The sequence below is a fragment of the Caretta caretta genome, chromosome 13, assembly GCF_965140235.1.
Source record: "Caretta caretta isolate rCarCar2 chromosome 13, rCarCar1.hap1, whole genome shotgun sequence".
Classification (NCBI taxonomy): Eukaryota; Metazoa; Chordata; order Testudines; family Cheloniidae; genus Caretta; species Caretta caretta.
The window spans coordinates 24,185,809-24,203,250 of NC_134218.1; the positions used below are offsets into that span (position 1 = coordinate 24,185,809).

The 17,442-nt window shown below is 42.6% G+C and overlaps 1 protein-coding gene across 9 annotated transcripts in view; it reads left to right on the forward strand.

Moving 5' to 3' along the window:
- The window catches only part of PTPRT (protein tyrosine phosphatase receptor type T), a 740,387-nt gene that overhangs the window by 488,678 nt on the left and 234,267 nt on the right, over positions 1-17,442 (forward strand). For all 9 annotated transcript variants that reach the window (XM_048819787.2, XM_075118814.1, XM_075118815.1 and 6 more), the window contains exons 8-9: positions 8,544-8,840; positions 17,024-17,133. In XM_048819787.2, coding sequence (XP_048675744.1) covers positions 8,544-8,840; positions 17,024-17,133 — 407 coding nt within the window. The remainder of the gene's footprint in view (positions 1-8,543; positions 8,841-17,023; positions 17,134-17,442) is intronic.

Below are 17,442 nucleotides of genomic sequence, written 5' to 3' on the forward strand. Positions count from 1 at the left end.
GGAACACCCACCAGCAACACCAACAACCAGTCCAGCTGGTTAGTCAATAAACCACTAGGGAGAAGAATAGGTCTTTGAAGATGCTAATCTCCCACCAACCTGAGAAGCTTCCTGGGGTACTGCTTTGACACTGCAGGGTCATGTGATCATGTCACCTGGTACTGGACACCATCTTGGACTGCTGGTATTTTTCCACTGGTAGGGGGTGGGGATCAAACTGGGAAACAAAGGATTCCCGCTGTATGTAAATCCTATTTAAGGCTGGGGAGTGAGTTAATCAGGTTGGTTCTTCACTGAATCCCTGCCCAAGATGATGGCTAAAAACACCTAAGACTGAACTAGGTAAGAACTGGACCTAGGATAGAAGGTGTCTGGCCTGTGAAAAAAATATCTGGAATTCTAAGCTGCGGGCAAAATAATTTTGTCTCTGCAACCTGCTTAAAACAACATTTAGGTTAAGAAATTACTACTTGTAGCCAGTTTCTTTAGTGTATTAAGTTTAGTTTGCGTGTTTGCTTTATTTGCTCAGTAATCTACCTTGATCTGTTTGCTATCCCTTATAATCACTTAAATATATCCTTTGTAGTTAATAAATTTGTTTTGTTTTCTAAAACGCAGTTTGTGCAATTCATAACTGGGGTGGGGTGGGAGGGCGGGGAGCTGTGCATATCTTCCTCCACATTGAGGGCAATTTTCATGAGCTTAACACTGTACAGATTTCTGTGCAGTGCAAGACAATACAATTTTGGGTTTATGCTCCAGAGGGGGTGTGCACTTGAGCACTGGGCAATCCCCAAATGGAGTCTTCCCACAAAGGGCTGATTTCAGTGTCTGTCTTTTTGTGGAGCTGGGTGTGGCCGTGTGTGTGTGTGTGTGTGTGTGCTGGAGGAGACTTGAGGGCCTGGCTCAGCAGGATAGGGTGAGAGCCCAGGCTGGTGGAACCAGTGGGCTCAGTGGGACCCCAGTATATCCGTTGGCATCCCAGAGTGGGGGGTAACCCATCACATCTGCCATATGCAACAGCTATATAAGGCAAGGAGTGACATCATCTGTGGTTCTTCATTCCCCACACAAGAGGACTCCTGGAAACACCTGAGGAACAAAGCCTGAAGTGGGGGAAGTGCTGGACCCAGGCCCAAGGGATTTCTATCCTGTGTATGAAACACCTAGGGTTCCAAGCTGTAAAGCAAGTGCAGCTTGCTCCTTAAGGATCTGCAGCCTGCTTGTATCATTTCTCAGGGTGAGAATCTAATTCATATCCAATCTATCTAGTATACTAAGCTTAGTTTGCATTTTTGTTTATTTGCTAGGTAATCTGCTTTGATCTGTTTGCTGTCCTTTATAATCACTTAAAATCTATCTTTTGTAGTTAATAAACTTCGTTTTGTTTTTAATCTAAACCAGTGAGCCTTGACTGGAGTGGTTGGGGAAAATCTGCTTGGTTATCCACAAGTGTGCATTGTTCTCTTCACATTGAGGGAGAGGCAGACCAGGTAGTAAACCCATATACTGGCCAGAATTGACCAGGGCAGGACAGTCCTGCTCTGGGATCCCAGGCTGGGAAGCTGGTGGTTAGAGAGCCTTTGTATAACTGCAGCTGGGTGTGTCCCTTCCTGTGTGAATGCTGGTGAAAGTGAAGGCTGGAGGGGTTTGCTGCTTGTCATAGCAGTACAGTGTGAGAGGGAGCCCAGGCCATTACAATGGGTCAGGGTGCTCAGTGGTACCCCATTCCAGGTGGCATACTGGGGGGAATCCATCACCAGTACTTTGTTTTAAAAAGGGTCAGCTTTTTAAAACTGAGCAGAAGCTCAGGGCTGTACACAAAAATGCTTGTGTAGTCAAACGCTTAATTTGTGTGCAATAACCATGCGCTGATCCAGGTTGTGGCCATCTGCCCTTTTGGAAATCAGGACTTAATAGACTCGACTAAGGTCATACAGGAAATTCATAGGTGAGCTTGGAATGAACTCAGATTTCCCAACTTCTTGTCACATGACTTCACTGCCAGACCACTCTTCCGCTATGTTACAAACCACCCCCAGGTCAAGTCGGTGAGGGAAGTCTATGAGTGGTAGCACTGCAAGAGACCTGGTGATGTCCTTCACTCCAAGCCTTCCAGAATTGATGGGCAGGGAACATTTGGGAGGCTACTCACTGTTGCGAAGATGGACAAAGACGAAGCAGGTGCTTGCTGTCAGCTAGTAGGGACCATGTCAACTAAATATGTAGCAGAATTATTGGGTCAGAGCCCAAATCCACCACCTCTGCTTCCTCCCCTCTTCTTTCTTCCTTAAATGCTGGGAGGGTGAACAGCATGAATATGAAGCCACCCAGAACACGCCAATATCGTTGATGGCTTATGGGCAATTGTATCATGCATTATCTAATAGACTGTGGGTCACGGGATGTATTAGGATTTGATATCTCCATTCCAATACTCTAGAAATTAAACTGATTGACTTATCCTCGGAAGTTTACTGGTGGTAAATCGACTACCGATGGATTAGAAACACTATCATTTTTCTCTTTGTTCTCAGCTTGTTCTTGGGTGGGAGGGGGGGAAATAATTCATTACCACATTACAAAAAGTGAATGGAGGTGATGCAATAGATTCCGCTGTGCATGGATACCACTGAACATCTGGTAATAAGACTGCAGAATCGAGAAGTATATTTAAGAAACCGAAACTGCTGAAGGAATAAATAGACAAGAGAGTGGGATCACTGTCCTTTGAGAACAGCTAACCATTCCTGGCTTTAAAATGTGTAAAAAAAATGGTTTGTGCTGCAGAGGAAATGAGATTGGAAACAGAGGAGCATTTTCTAAATTATATGGTTTTGGTTCTCAGAGAAATTGAGATTGAAAGTGAGAGAAGAGGGTGAGAGAGAATATAAAACCTTCAGTGTTTACTTCAATTCACTGACTTAATTCCAGGCAGGTTTCCTGTTCTCCAAACCTAGAGCTTGAATAGTTGTATTTGTTTTCCCTTCCCCAAGAAACTAAAAGGCCATTTGATGGCCATTACCTGCCCCCTAGCCAGGCTGCAGATAAATCTGAAAGCTGCAGCCTATTCCCAAGTTTTCACCGTCACTACAGTATCCTCATTTCCTCTTGCTGGACTCCAAAAGTAGTAGACAGATCAACTGGAGATTGGGTACCCTAAAAATAGTTGTTAGAAGGACACTCTATCATGTAGTGCAGATTGTTAGTAGAGAGAGGTCTTTAAATTTGGGTTACAGATTTAGCCTAAACACTTTATTTTGTGACTCGGACCCATATCTGTAGTTAATAGGCAGATTACCCTCATGAAAGATTAAGGAAAGACCTCAAGGCTGCATCTCAGAGAATCTACAGAAAATTGTTAAGTATCTGTTGGAAACTGGGATGAAGATCTCACAGAAGTGGGTTTCTGACATTTCTGGTCCTGGTAGAACTACAAAGTGCAGAGGTGAGCAAGGAAATTAGGGGAAAGTTAAAGTCAAACTTCAGAATATTTTATTTAACTCAGGTTTGGGGTGAAAGTCTGGATGAGGTTACATTAAAATCAGAACCAGTCCTTACCCATGGCACCGATGCATTGGCCAAATCTGACACCGATATACCAGGCACCCCCAAATTAATTATTCATTCCATAACCTGAATAATGTAAAGACAATAACTATAATTAAATGACCATTTTAAATTTTCTCGTGTTTTTAGTTGCCATCTGCAGCTTCCTGGGTGTCTCCTAGCATGAATGTTTTTGCTTTCGCCTTGCTATGTTCTGAGGCCTCGAGTCTCCTAGTGATTATGTGGGGTTTGACTAAAGGGGGACGCTGAAGGAAGAACCTTCTTTATCTTTTGTTATTTCAATATTCTTTCCCTTTGATGCAGCCTGAAAGACGTGTGCCTGTCTTTGCACTTCAAGAGGCTGATGGTTTTCACAGGTGCATTCTTTTGGTTCCTTTAATTGCCTACAGTGGTGGTCCGCTGTAGAAAAATTCATTGTTCATATTCTGTAAACCCCTGTTGACAAAACATCTGTGATAAAAGTAGGGGTAGGGAGCTATCACTAATGCTGACTAGGAAGGAAGATAGATTTTTTTTTCTCCTTACATCTTTTCTATTCCAGAAATTTCAGATTAATTGTTGTGTCCCAAATACAGTTTGATTGTTTTATATGCTGCATCCATTTCTGCCTGTGGCAATGTATCCCATCTAAAAATCAGTATTACGATGTTGGAAATAAAAAAGTTTGGTTAACATCATACCAATATCAACTAGGAATAGAATTAGTTGGCTCTGTGTTCCCATCTCTAAACACTGGAGCACCCTTCCTCACATCAAAAGGGGAAGGCAATTGCCTGTCCTGATTTTTTTTTTTAACTTCTGTCTTAAATATTCCCAATGTTTCGCCATTACAAAGCCACACAGTAGTGAGATATTCCAGTGATGGAAGTTCTGTATATAGATATCCTAGCCTGTTAGGAGTCCATCATTATCTTCAGAACCCCATAACATTTGAACTATATAGTTATGGCAGGACCATACACACACAGTCCATTCTCCGCTGCCTGCCCCTGTGTCAAAACACTAATATCACTGATGTAAAGGGAAACATTTTCTCATGAACAAAAATAACCCAGAAACTTGAGTGAGGATGCTGTTTTTAGACATAACTCCTAAAATCCTGGCTGCTAGACAATATCCTTCAGTTAATGAGGTAGCATATTCTAAATGATTATGCATGGAATCTGGAGTTGGGAACATTTGATTCTAATCTTGTCACTAACGCTTGCCATATGGCCTTAGGCAGGTCAAGAATATCTACATTTTCCCAAGTTTTCTCTGACTTTTAGGGTGCTTCAGTTTTTTGGTGCTCCACTGGTGTCCCTAACAGCCTGGTTTTTCAGAGGTACTAAAGGAGAAAAGGGGCACATAGAAAGAGATGAATTACTACAGGGTGGCAAGTGGCAAAGACCCGCAGAAGGACTGGTAATAAGGAGGCTAAGCTGTGAAGAGCTGGAACTAGAAATAAGTCTCTCTAAATGTAGAAGCATAGATGCTGGAACTAAAGGTGCTGGGGGTGCTGCTACACCCCCTGGTTTGAAGTGGTTGCCATTATATACAGGATTTACAGTTTGGTTCAATGACTCTCAGCACCCCCACTATACAAATTGTTCCAGCGCCCCTCCATAGAAGCCTTCATTTAAAACTAACTGCAGTGGCAGGGGCAGCAAATGTATTCATTCACTTTTCTTATGCAAATCAGTGATTGGCTACTAGTAGGCACAAAGCGTGAACGTTCAGGTGAGATTTCTCCACACAGTGCTCAGCTAGTATGCCCAAACCCTTCCTGCTCCTTCTGAGAGTAAAAATAGTCTCTCTTCCTGCACATGCTCACTTTTTCTACCTCTCGCCCCCCCCCCCCCGCCCGCCCTTTAAATGTAAAAGAGAGGAGGTATGGTTGTATCCCATGTGGCTCTTCAGAAGTAAAGATGCTCCATTTACCAGAATCATTTAGAGTAATCTCAGCTTTTTAGGGATCCATCTCAGGAGAAATGTGTGGCGTTCTCAGCTCACTACTAATGGCTTTCAAGCTCCTGTGGTTTCATATCCAGTTTAGTAAAGCACTTGGGTGAGTGGTGAGACTTCCATCTCCCATGTCTCAACATCCTCTTCACTTTCCTGACAGGTCTCCATGAACATGAGACTGCTTGGTTACACAGCAGAATTGTCTACCTCCCCATTTCCCAGTCTATCCACCTGGAGAGGCCAGCAGCACTTGTTAACTTAAAAAATAGGAATTGTACCAAATGCCTTGGTAAATAGTAACTAAATAGAATAGAGATCACAGATTGGAGGGAAGGGTGGAGGAGATTTGGTGCAAAGACAGTTCAGGATGAGACCACACTGAACCTAAATCCCATCAGTGTGACAGGTGGTGCTGTGCTGGGAAAGGCATCATCTTTTGAGTGAGAAATTCTGTTGAGGGCCTGGCAATTTGTCATTTTAAAATTTTGTACTCCCTTTTGCGTAGTGGCTTTTAGATCCCAGTGGCCTCACTACATTCCAATCTAGGTAATTGTTTTGCCTGCCTGTATCTCCCATGATAGTTTCAGCTGGGTATAAGATTTTTTCACACACACACCCCATCGCACTCTCTGTTGTGTTGCCATATCCTGGTGACTAGTTACCAGCTTTCAGCTCAGAAATAGCTGTTGTTATTCAACGTAAAGTGTTAAATGTGTATTTCTAGGGAAAGTGTTATCTAATGGCTGGAGCAGGAAACTAGGTGTTAGTTCTAAAGTTCTGCGGTGGGCTGTGTGTTCCTGCACAAGCCACCTCTCTGTGCCTCCATTTATCCCTCTTTAAAATGAGGATAAAGCCTTCGTCACAATGTGGGGATTGAGGCTTCAATGTTTGTAAAGAGCTCTGCAACCAGTCATTGAATATGCTATGGAAGTGCCAAGAATGATTATAAAAAACGGAACACAATAGCAATTACTGTATGAGAGATTTGAAATTCTAAACCATAGTTTTCAGAGCAGCAGCCGTGTTAGTCTGTATCCGCAGAAAGAAAAGGAGTACTTGTGGCGCAAGTACTCCTTTTCTTTAAACCATAGTTGCATGCTTTAAATCACCTCGTTTTACTGTCCTATTTTTAAAGTGCACACGTGTGTTTTAATATATATGAAATGTTCATTTCTGAAGTAGTTATTGCCCCATTGTTAATTGTTACAGATTTTGCAGAGAGACGTGTCTCACCGACCATTAGTGTGTTCTCTGCTCATACATTAGCAGAAGAGGAGATGCTTTGTTTGTTGTTCTTCACTTCATAACAAATTCTAGAGGGCATTTCCCCCCTTTTATTTCTCTCTCTCTTTCTAAAACTATTTTGTTTTCCTTATGACCGTTTTTGTTTGTTTGTTTTTTAAAAGAAGTAGTAGTCTTTCTGTGGTTTGAAAATGAGAGAGGGCAGAATTTGTGGGTAAAACATTTTAAATAATGCTCTAATATTAAGAAGCTGCAGATGAAAATTATATGTATTTCACGAATTTTCTGTCCTGCATTCGTACATGTGCACTCTTGAAGCACTGATTGAGGGATGATTAATTAAAACTTTAAAATACCATACAATTTTGAGAAATACCCGCTCAAAAATGTGTGTGTGTGTGTATACGTAGTATACTTACCACCTAATGCATCTCAATCATTCACTCAATCATCCCTCAATCTTTGTGTAAAATACAACTTTACACTCTTACACTCACTTTTTAAAGAGCAGGTTTAGTGGTCAAAGCTATGCTGTAAACATAAATAGGCAACACCTGGTGAAAATTATTCTTACACCTGCATCTTTACCTCAAGCTGAGTGTGTAAAAAGAATAATGAACTCATTAGGACTTTAGATTACTTCTGTCGTTGTGGTATTCATCTCATAAGTGGTACTTATATGACCACTTCTCCTGCCCTTCAACCAATAATTAACCTCTGCTGCAGCTTCTATTAATGTTTGAGGTACATGGGCCCTTTCAAATAGCCACCATTTAAAAAGAAAAAAATTGCCAGAGGAATGTTTCCTATATTCACGCCAAACTTGCACTGGCCTAAGGTACAGAAATATACAGTTCTATACCCATGACATGTTTAAGGTGTGATAACATGTGACCCATTAGGGTTAGAAATGTGTGAAAGGGAGATTCCTAACTGTCCAGTGTGGATACACAGCAGTTCATTTATTGTATGGTATCTATCATAATTTTATAGCATGTATCCTTAGCATTAGGTGCTAGTTCTGGTTCTGGAAGGTCCTGTTATATTGGACATTAAAATAATGATATTAATGTGTATTTGAAAAAAAAAGTATGAGATTCTAAAACATTACTTTCAATATTTATCCTCTTTCTCTGAGAAATTTCCCAGTAGTGTGGGATTTAGGAATTAAAGTAGCCTGGTTTTACAGATGGATGAACACAAAAAAATTGTCTCACTCAGTCAAGCTGTATTTCTAAAATAGCTGTTCTTATAAACATGTAGTGCATGAAGAATGTGTGGTGGTATGGTGAGATGTTACCCTAATAACTCATTCAAGGCTTTGACAATAGGGCGTAGGAGTAGACTAGACCAAGTGTCTGAGTGCCTCCCAAGCATTTAAAAAGAGAGAACAGTAGCACTGGTGAAGTGCAGTGGTGTTTCCAAACTCATTCTCATAAACCTCCATACTGTACCCTCATGTTCTCATTCCCTGTGCAGGGAGGATGTGCACTGGTTAGGGCATTAGCTTAGGACGTGAGAGAACTGGGTTCAGTTACTGCCCCACCTCAGATCTCTTGGGCAGGACATTTAGTCTCTCTGTGCCTCAGTTCCCCGTCTGCAGAACAGCAAGAATAGCACTTTTTCCTACCTCACGGGGGTGTTGTGAGGACAAATTCATTAAAGATAGCCAGGTGCTCAGCTACTATAGCAAGTTGGGCCACAAGTACTATAGATAATGCACACTGAGAGATCCACAGTTGCCTGCCTCCTTTAAAGCCCTTTCATTTCTTTCATTTGTTGCACAGATCCAGTCCATGGACCGCAGAGTGTGGAAGTTGTTGACATTCGCTCCCGGCAGCTGACCTTGCAATGGGAGCCCTTTGGTTACGCGGTGACCCGTTGCCACAGCTACAACCTAACAGTCCAGTACCAGTATGTGTTTAACCAGCAGAAGTACGAGGCAGAGGAACTCATCCAGACATCCTCACATTATACCTTGCGAGGCCTTCGGCCCTTCATGACCATCCGGTTGAGGCTAGCACTTTCTAATCCAGAGGGCAAAATGGAAAGCGAGGAGCTGGTGGTACAGACTGAAGAGGATGGTAAGAAAAAAAAAATTTCCCCCCATGGTTCAAAGTTCTAAGTAACTGTTCGGGGGTGTGAGGGGGAAATGACTTTGTAAAAATGGCATTGTGGGCTTGGAGGTGGTGTCTCACGAACTCCGTATCGTATTTCCTTGGGCTGCAATTAAAATAGGGATTATATATACTTACCTATTTTTCGCGGCATGGATAATGTCTGTAAAGCACTGTGAAGCCGCAAGTAATATTCATGTCTGTCAGTCAACAGCAAAGGACCCAGTTCTGGGGAGTGTTGGGTGCTAAACTCCCAGTGCTGCACCCCCCCCCCCATTTCCCCTCAACCCCCTGAGACAAACTTCTCCAGTCCCATAGCTTATTTTATTTATTGTAGGGGAAGCTGGTTAATCTAATAGCTCCAATTAGAAATGTGTGCTGCAATGCCAAAGACTCAGTGTTCAAACCCTGCTGATACCTGTTCTTGTTATGAGTTTACGTAACAGAATTTTACTGTCTTCCCTTAAACAAACAAACAAACAAAAAAACACCCTAGGAAATTACATACCAAATGTGATAAAGAACGTTATTTAGGTTGTAGAGTCAGGAACTCAAGGTAGCAAATTTGATATTTATGGTTGCATGTCCAACCTTAATTCTGCCACTTTGTGGATATGCATTATAATGCAGCCGTTAATTAGAGGAGCACATGCTGTCTTTTCGACAGGGGTCTGCCCTCATTCAGTGCACAGCTGGAGGCGTAGGGGACCAGAATGAAGTTTGCATAGGCAACTGCAATTCTGACACTTGCAAACTTTTGGGTGTTTAACTTTCCAACCTAAATAACATTTTAATAAGGATTTTTGTACATAAATTAATTTCCAGAATGAACCTTTTCCCATAATTCTGGACATTCCAGGTCACAGAGTGTCCTAACATATCATGTACACATATTATGCTAAATTAATGAGGCCAGATTCTGCCACTCTTGTTCCATTAGAAGTGCTTTGAGGATGTATTATTATTTATTAATATTTGTATTATTGTGTTGCTTAGGTAGAATGACCAGATGTCCCTATTTTATAGGGACAGTCGAGATATTCGGGACCTTTACTTATATAGGTGCCTATTACCCCTCCCCCCGTCCCGATTTTTCACACTTGCTATCTGGTCACCCTACGCTTAGGTGTCCAGGACCCTAATGTGTGAGGCTCTCTACAAACACAGAACAAAAAAGACAAGAAGCAAGCTACAAGAAAACAATGAGACAGTGTTGGTCGGCATGGGAAGCAGTGTTCTCAGCACACCAGCAACCAGTCATTGTCTATCCTTTTTGTAGGCCTCAGAGCAAAAGAGAATTTGAAAGTGGATAATGTTGTAGTGTTGTGGTTGTTTACAGGGAGCTTCTTCCAAGCATGAGGGGCAGCATGGGAGAAAACACAAAGGTGCTTGTTTTGAACATTTAATGTGGGCAACGGAGACTGACATCATGGGCCAATCAGAGGCAGGAGTAGGGTTGCCAGGTGACCGGTTTTTGACTGGAACACCTGATTGAAAAGGGACCCTCATGACTCCCGTCAGCACCGCTGACCGGGCCATTAAAAGTCCAGTCGATGGCACAGCAGGGCTAAGGCAGTTTTCCTACCTCTCATGGCTCCACGCAGCTCCTGGAAGCAGCAGCATGTCCCCCCTTCTGCTCGTAAACATAGGGGAAGCCAGGGGGCTCTGCATGCTGCCCTCACCCCAAGCGCCAGCTCCGCTGCTCCCAATGGCCAGGAACCACAGCCAATGGGAGTTGCGGGGGTGGCACATGCAGACGGGGAAGTGTGCAGAGCCACTTGGCCATGCCTCCACGTAGAGCCAGAGTGGGGACATGCTGCTGCTTCCAGGAGCTGCTTGAGGTAAGCGCCACCCAGAGCCTGCACTGCTGACCCCCTCCTGTGCCCCAACCCCCTGACACAGCCCTGATCCCCCTCCTACCCTCTAAACCCTTCGATCCCAGTCCAGAGCACCCTCCTACACCCCAAATCCCTCATCCCAGGCCCCACGCCACAGCTCAACCCCATGCCGGGGCACTCACTCCCCTGCACTCTAAGCCCCTGCCCCCAGCCCAGAGCCCCCTCCTGCACCCTGAACCCCTCATTTCTGGCCCCATCCCGGAACCTGTATCCCCAGCCCAGAGCCCATACCCTCTGCCTCAGCCCGGAACCCTCTCCCATACTTCGAACTCCTTGGCTCCACCCCACAGCCCACAGACCCCTCCTGTACCTCAAACCCATCATTTACTCTTAGGTTAAAAGTGTCACAGAGAAAACAATAAAGTAACCTACCCACATGCTAATAAGCTTATCAGGGATCATCCTCAAATCTACTATGGGGTCTGGCAGGTGATTAGTCCTTTCAAACCCTACAGAGGGGTCTCCGTTGTGGTACAACTTCAGAAGAGCCTGAGTTCAGAACTCGCATACTCATGAAAAGTTTAGTCTCTCCTTTGTACAGTGGTAGATGTTCTTTGATCTGGAATTTCCAGGAACAGGTGATCAATAGGCAATGGGTTTTCCGGGCATCTCTTCAAAAGGCCTTCCAAGGACCTCCTAGAAAACCCACTTAACACATTGTCCCAAACAGTTCTTTAAAGTTCCTAGCATTTCCCCAAGCTTTCCATTAATCAGTCTCCTTGAAAAGTTATACACAATTCTACAGTACCATGTAAACAATTGTATTTTTACTACAGTGGATCCCAAAGATATTAAACAATTCAATAAGGTTTAACTTAATTCAGTAAGGTTTGTCCGGGATATTGCAGAAAATTGCTCTCTGTCACAAAGCCACCTTAGCTGAGACTCAAACTAAGAGTCCTTATGGGCTGCAGGCATCCACTCTGTGTAATGGGCTATAAGGAGGCATCTTTCCCTTGCCTGAGCCATTAGGCACCGCTGAGCTAAATTTCTCTCTGATGAAAGTGGCTCTGGCATTACAGTATATCACAAAGGGAAGTCCAGGAGATGGCGGATCTTTCTATTCATTCAGGGAAATGATCAGAGTTTTTATCAGACAGGGCTGGGAGTGCATTTGGTTAGTTATCTTTCACAGCATTAGAGTTTTGCTTGAGTAGGTGGATTTTTTAGTGGCTTTGTAATCGCAATGAAAGATAAATCTTAAATTGTTACTCTGCTGGGGAAATCAGCCTTTCATATTGATAAAGGTGAACAGCCCTGGAGCAGTTCTATGCCAGGGTGCAGTCTAGCTATCTGTGTAGATAGAGTTTTAATGTTGTGTGCGGGAAAAAGGAGGGTACATTGAATTCTCCACTGGATTTTATTATTCGTTGATGTTATAACCAGAATGTTAGAGCACTGGTGCTATTTAACTCGTTCCTCTCCTCCTTTTCCTTGTAGGGTTCTATATAGGGTACATTTCCCTGCACACACTTGTTAATTCACCATATTTGATGGCACAGTGGTAAATGCACAAGACCTACACTAAAGGAAAATATAAACACCCTGTACGGCAGGGTAACCTTAGGGAGAGAATATAGCGGGCCCCTAAAAATGAGGGTCTGGTGTCTCTGCCATTGTTTTCTGCAGTGTCTGTGCTAGCCACTTCACGTAGCACCCTAGGATATTGTTCATTCCATCTCTATTGCTCCTGGACAGAGATTATGGGCTGTGGGGTTGGTCAGTAGGTCTGGGAGATCAGTGGATCTTTGAAAAGGTATTGGGAGAAGGGAAGGTTACATGTTGAAAACAATTTCTGATGAAGACCATGCACGTGTTCTATCTTCTCTAATTCTTCCAGGCCCCCTTCCCCGGGTGAAATAGTTTTTTTTTCCTAAAAGGGAAAACCCTGCTCCCTCCTCTGAATGTGGCACTCATCAAATGCATTGGAACCAGCGTTGTTCTGCTGCACAGGCAGGAAGAGTTATTGAAACCAGACAGGGGTATATACCTCCTGGATGGAGCACAATTCTGTGAGTCTGATCTCTGTCCTGTCCTACAAGGATTTTGAGGTATGGGGCAGAAGCAGGGGAAGCATTGGAGCAGGTGTGATAGATCCATCACTGTGCAACTGCACTAGTCATTGCCTCGTACGATAAAGAGGTATAGCTACTGTGGAAGCTATCACAACCTCAGAGCTTCAGTGGGAACTGTGGAGTGGTTTGGCATAGCTGGTCTATGATACCAAAGAGTGTTTCTTGGGCTGTGCGCTGATCTCCAGGAATTTAACGAAAGTGCACAAATGAAGAATCCAAGGGGCTACGCGTGTGTCTTATTGGTGTCTGAGCCATAATCCTATCTAATACGTGGTAAACTCTGGACGTAGAATCATAGAATCATAGAATATAAGGGTTGGAAGGGACCCCAGAAGGTCATCTAGTCCAACCCCCTGCTCAAAGCAGGACCAATTCCCAGTTAAATCATCCCAGCCAGGGCTTTGTCAAGCCTGACCTTAAAAACCTCTAAGGAAGGAGATTCTACCACCTCCCTAGGTAACGCATTCCAGTGTTTCACCACCCTCTTAGTGAAAAAGTTTTTCCTAATATCCAATCTAAACCTCCCCCACTGCAGCTTGAGACCATTACTCCTCGTTCTGTCATCTGCTACCATTGAGAACAGTCTAGAGCCATCCTCTTTGGAACCCCCTTTCAGGTAGTTGAAAGCAGCGAGCAAATCCCCCCTCATTCTTCTCTTCTGCAGGCTAAACAATCCCAGCTCCCTCAGCCTCTCCTCATAACTCATGTGTTCCAGACCCCTAATCATTTTTGTTGCCCTTCGCTGGACTCTCTCCAATTTATCCACATCCTTCTTGAAGTGTGGGGCCCAAAACTGGACACAGTACTCCAGATGAGGCCTCACCAATGTCGAATAGAGGGGAACGATCACGTCCCTCGATCTGCTCGCTATGCCCCTACTTATACATCCCAAAATGCCATTGGCCTTCTTGGCAACAAGGGCACACTGCTGACTCATATCCAGCTTCTTGTCCACTGTCACCCCTAGGTCCTTTTCCGCAGAACTGCTGCCTAGCCATTCGGTCCCTAGTCTGTAGCTGTATGTATATGTAGTCTCATGCTGCATACTCTCACAGCTGTATGTCAGAACAGAACTTGGCCCTAAATGTCTTCAGTTTACCACCTCATTTCTGGAGACCAATTCTCCTCAATCTCCTGACCATTTGTGCCCACTGAACACTTTGTAATCTTGAGGAGACAATCCTTTCTCCTATAAGTCCTGTATTTTTGCCTATCTACTGTTTATGCAAGATACTAACACTGTTTTGTGTCTGTTAGCCTCAAGCATGCTGAACCAACTTGTCCAGAGATGGCAAACTTATTTCAAAGTTCCTTGTTCGAGGTTTTCAGGAGAACTTGCAATATTCCTTCACACTTTCTTCCATTTAGTAAAATGGAGCTCTTGTGAGGTTCTTTCCATCAGTCAATGTTGACTCAGACAGTACTTTTTAAAAAAATGTTCATGTCCCCTGCTCTCCCTTCACTGAGTGTTAGTAAAACATCTGGTCTAGGGGAGTCTAATCTCTCAAACACATGCCAAACCCCCTCCACCAATCTGCCCACTTAAATGAGCCAAAATGTGATAAAACCAAACTGGAGGTGTCATAGCCTTTCATGTGATACTGCCTAGAGAGAAGTGTGGTGTGAGCAACCTTGTGGCCAGATACAAGAGTGGATTTCCTCAGTTGTCCGTCTCCTACCAGTTGGTTGGACAAACTGTACAGCTTTTCAACCTGAGCAGCTTAATAGAAAGTTACTTCTCACATTTGGATGCTGTTATTGCTACTTCGGTGTGTAATGCAGGAACTCATGTGCTTGCATACCTAGTTGAGTCTCCAGGTTTGGGATTTGGACATACTACTGAAGTGGCCACGGCTGCCATTTGGCCTTACTTTGTTTACCCTCTTTAGCAGGGTCATGATTTAAGTATAAGATGTCATAATCAATAGGTTGCAGCTTTGCAATGTGAGCCGAATGGGAATCTCTCTCCTGGCAAATCTTACTCTTGAATATGGCAAATCTTAATCTTCCTTCTGGGGAATCTTCACCACAGAAGAAAAGAGTGACTCTTGAATGTGTTCTGCATTGCCTGGCTGTCATTGGTAGATGCATTACTTATGCACTGAAGACAGTTTAATTTTTCTGAAGCCAGAGCTGATCCTTAAATACTGACTATAGCAAAAAATAAAACAAAATGAAAACACTTCCTGTTGCTGATACACAAACAAAGATGTCCATCAGTTAAAGAAGAGAAAGATACAGCTGCGCAATACCAGTCCTTCATACTGGGAATTTCCTTCCATCATAGCTTCACTCAGTGATTGGAAAGTGCCTAGTTTAATTATACGTCAATGTCCAAAAGACAAGGAAGATTGTAATAGTTAGCAGTCTGCCTGTAAATACATTTTAAGAATAAAATTATGAAGCGAATAACTTTATTCCTAGAACTCAACCAGAAAGTGCACACAGAGCAAAAGGGGAAGAAAATGAACCCATTAAAGAATTGTTTGTGACAATGATGGAAGATTACCTAAGACGGGAAACAGGAGATAAGATAGGGAATAAAATTATCCAAAAGGCTGGGAAGAAAAGAAAAATATTTGGCTTAGCTCATTTACATACATCTTAAAGGAGGTTTTCATGGATCAATCTCTAGTTATTTTATGTTGGTTTTGCTTGTACACAAAACAGAACTCGTATGCTATTTTAAACTCAGTGTCATACCAAAACAAAGCATGAATCCTGTTATACCTGATGCTTTAAACACAAATCCATTACATTTTTGAGACAAATAACTTAGGCAAATCTTACATAAAAAAATATTTACTGACACTGTCATCTAAGGTTTAAGACAATGTGCTGTTGAAGTAAAGCTTACAAGGTTAGATCAGTATGTGTTGACCCAGCAACAACAGTAGATGTGTTTATTGGTGTGCCTCCTGAATTATGGGTCACCTAGTCCAGTAATTAGAGTACCAGACTGTGTTTTGTTCTCAGTTCCATCACTGATTTTCCATGTGACTCAAAGCAAGTCATTCAGCTTCCAATTCTGCAATGGACCCATGTGAGCAGTATTGAGATCTAAGCATATTCGTTTCTCAGTTACCACTTTTGTGAAGTGGGGATAATACTTTTTAATCACTTCTGTAGAGAGGGGTTTGGTGAAAGTTCTTTGTAAGAGCAAAATATTACTACAATAGAACCTCAGAGTTACAAACACCAGTTACAAACTGACAAGTCAACCACATACCTCATTGGAACCAGAAGTACTACACAATCAGGAAGCAGCAGAGACAAACAAAAAAACAAACACAGCACAGTACTGTGTTAGAAGTAAACTACTACAAAAATAAAGGGAAAGCAGCATTTTTATTCCACATAGTAAAGTTTCAAAGCTATATTAAATCAATGTTCAGTTGTAAACTTTTGAAAGAACCATAACATTTTGTTGAGAGTTATGAACATTTCAGAGTTTCGAACAACCTCTGAGGTATTTGTAACTCCGAGGTTCTATGTATTTTGCTGTATGACACAAGTTGCTATATTTGAGGCTATGTTAAATCATGCACACTTGTTCAATTTCTTTTTATTTAAGGAATGTATTTTTATTATCTTAATATGTAAAAGGAATGTGATAAGTTGGAAAATAAAAAATACACATTTTATAACAAAAGGAAATATCTATAGATACCTGAATATGTGATAAATGGTAAAATTATAAATGCATAATTGCTTGGTAATAGAAGTAGGCAATTTCTTGCATGATCATGTTGGGGATGGGGAAATCTGGGTGTGTGCAGATATACAAACAGAGCACTAGCTGGTAATACATTAAGTAGCTTTTTGTATCTTCTATAATCTCTGATTCTGTAATAAATACTCTCAATAAGTTGCCTTTGTCATGTGGATGGAGCTAGGTATGGTGGATCACTGAAACATTGGAAGATAGCAGCGTCTTTACATGAGTGTGTGTTTGTTGTTAATATTCAGTACTTGAGTTTTCGTGTTTGGACCCCCAGGTCAAGAATGGACCAATAGTAATGGGTACTAATACCTTTTTAAATTTTGCCGTTTGGCCCAGAGTGTATGTTTTCTCAGCTCTAGAGCACCAGCCATTGCTGGAAGACTTCAGCCTCTCTGGCGGTACACATGTGACTGTTGTGGAGAGTTACTGACTTTCCACTCTTTTCCTTTACAGTTCCTGGGCCTGTTCCCCTAGAATCTATCCAAGGAGGACCCTTTGAAGAAAAAATCTATGTTCAGTGGAAGCCTCCAAATGAGACCAATGGTATCATTACACTCTATGAGGTAAGGAGAACAGATTGCTGTGAAAGAGTATCTATCAGACGACCTGTTCCATATGTGTGCAAGTGTAGTGGTCAGCATAGCCATGATGTTTGAGAGATTTCAGTAGGTGTTTAAAGGAGGCCTAAATAAAATAGGTGAGAATCTTCATGGTACCTTGCTGCTGCCACTGAAATCTCGTAAATAGCTCCATTTTAAATCACATCCAAATGTGACCCTTAACTATCTCCATTGCCCCACATCCAGGTCATCACAAATTCTGCCATTTATTGCTCTACACCATTTCCAAGATATACTTTCCTTCCTTTCTGT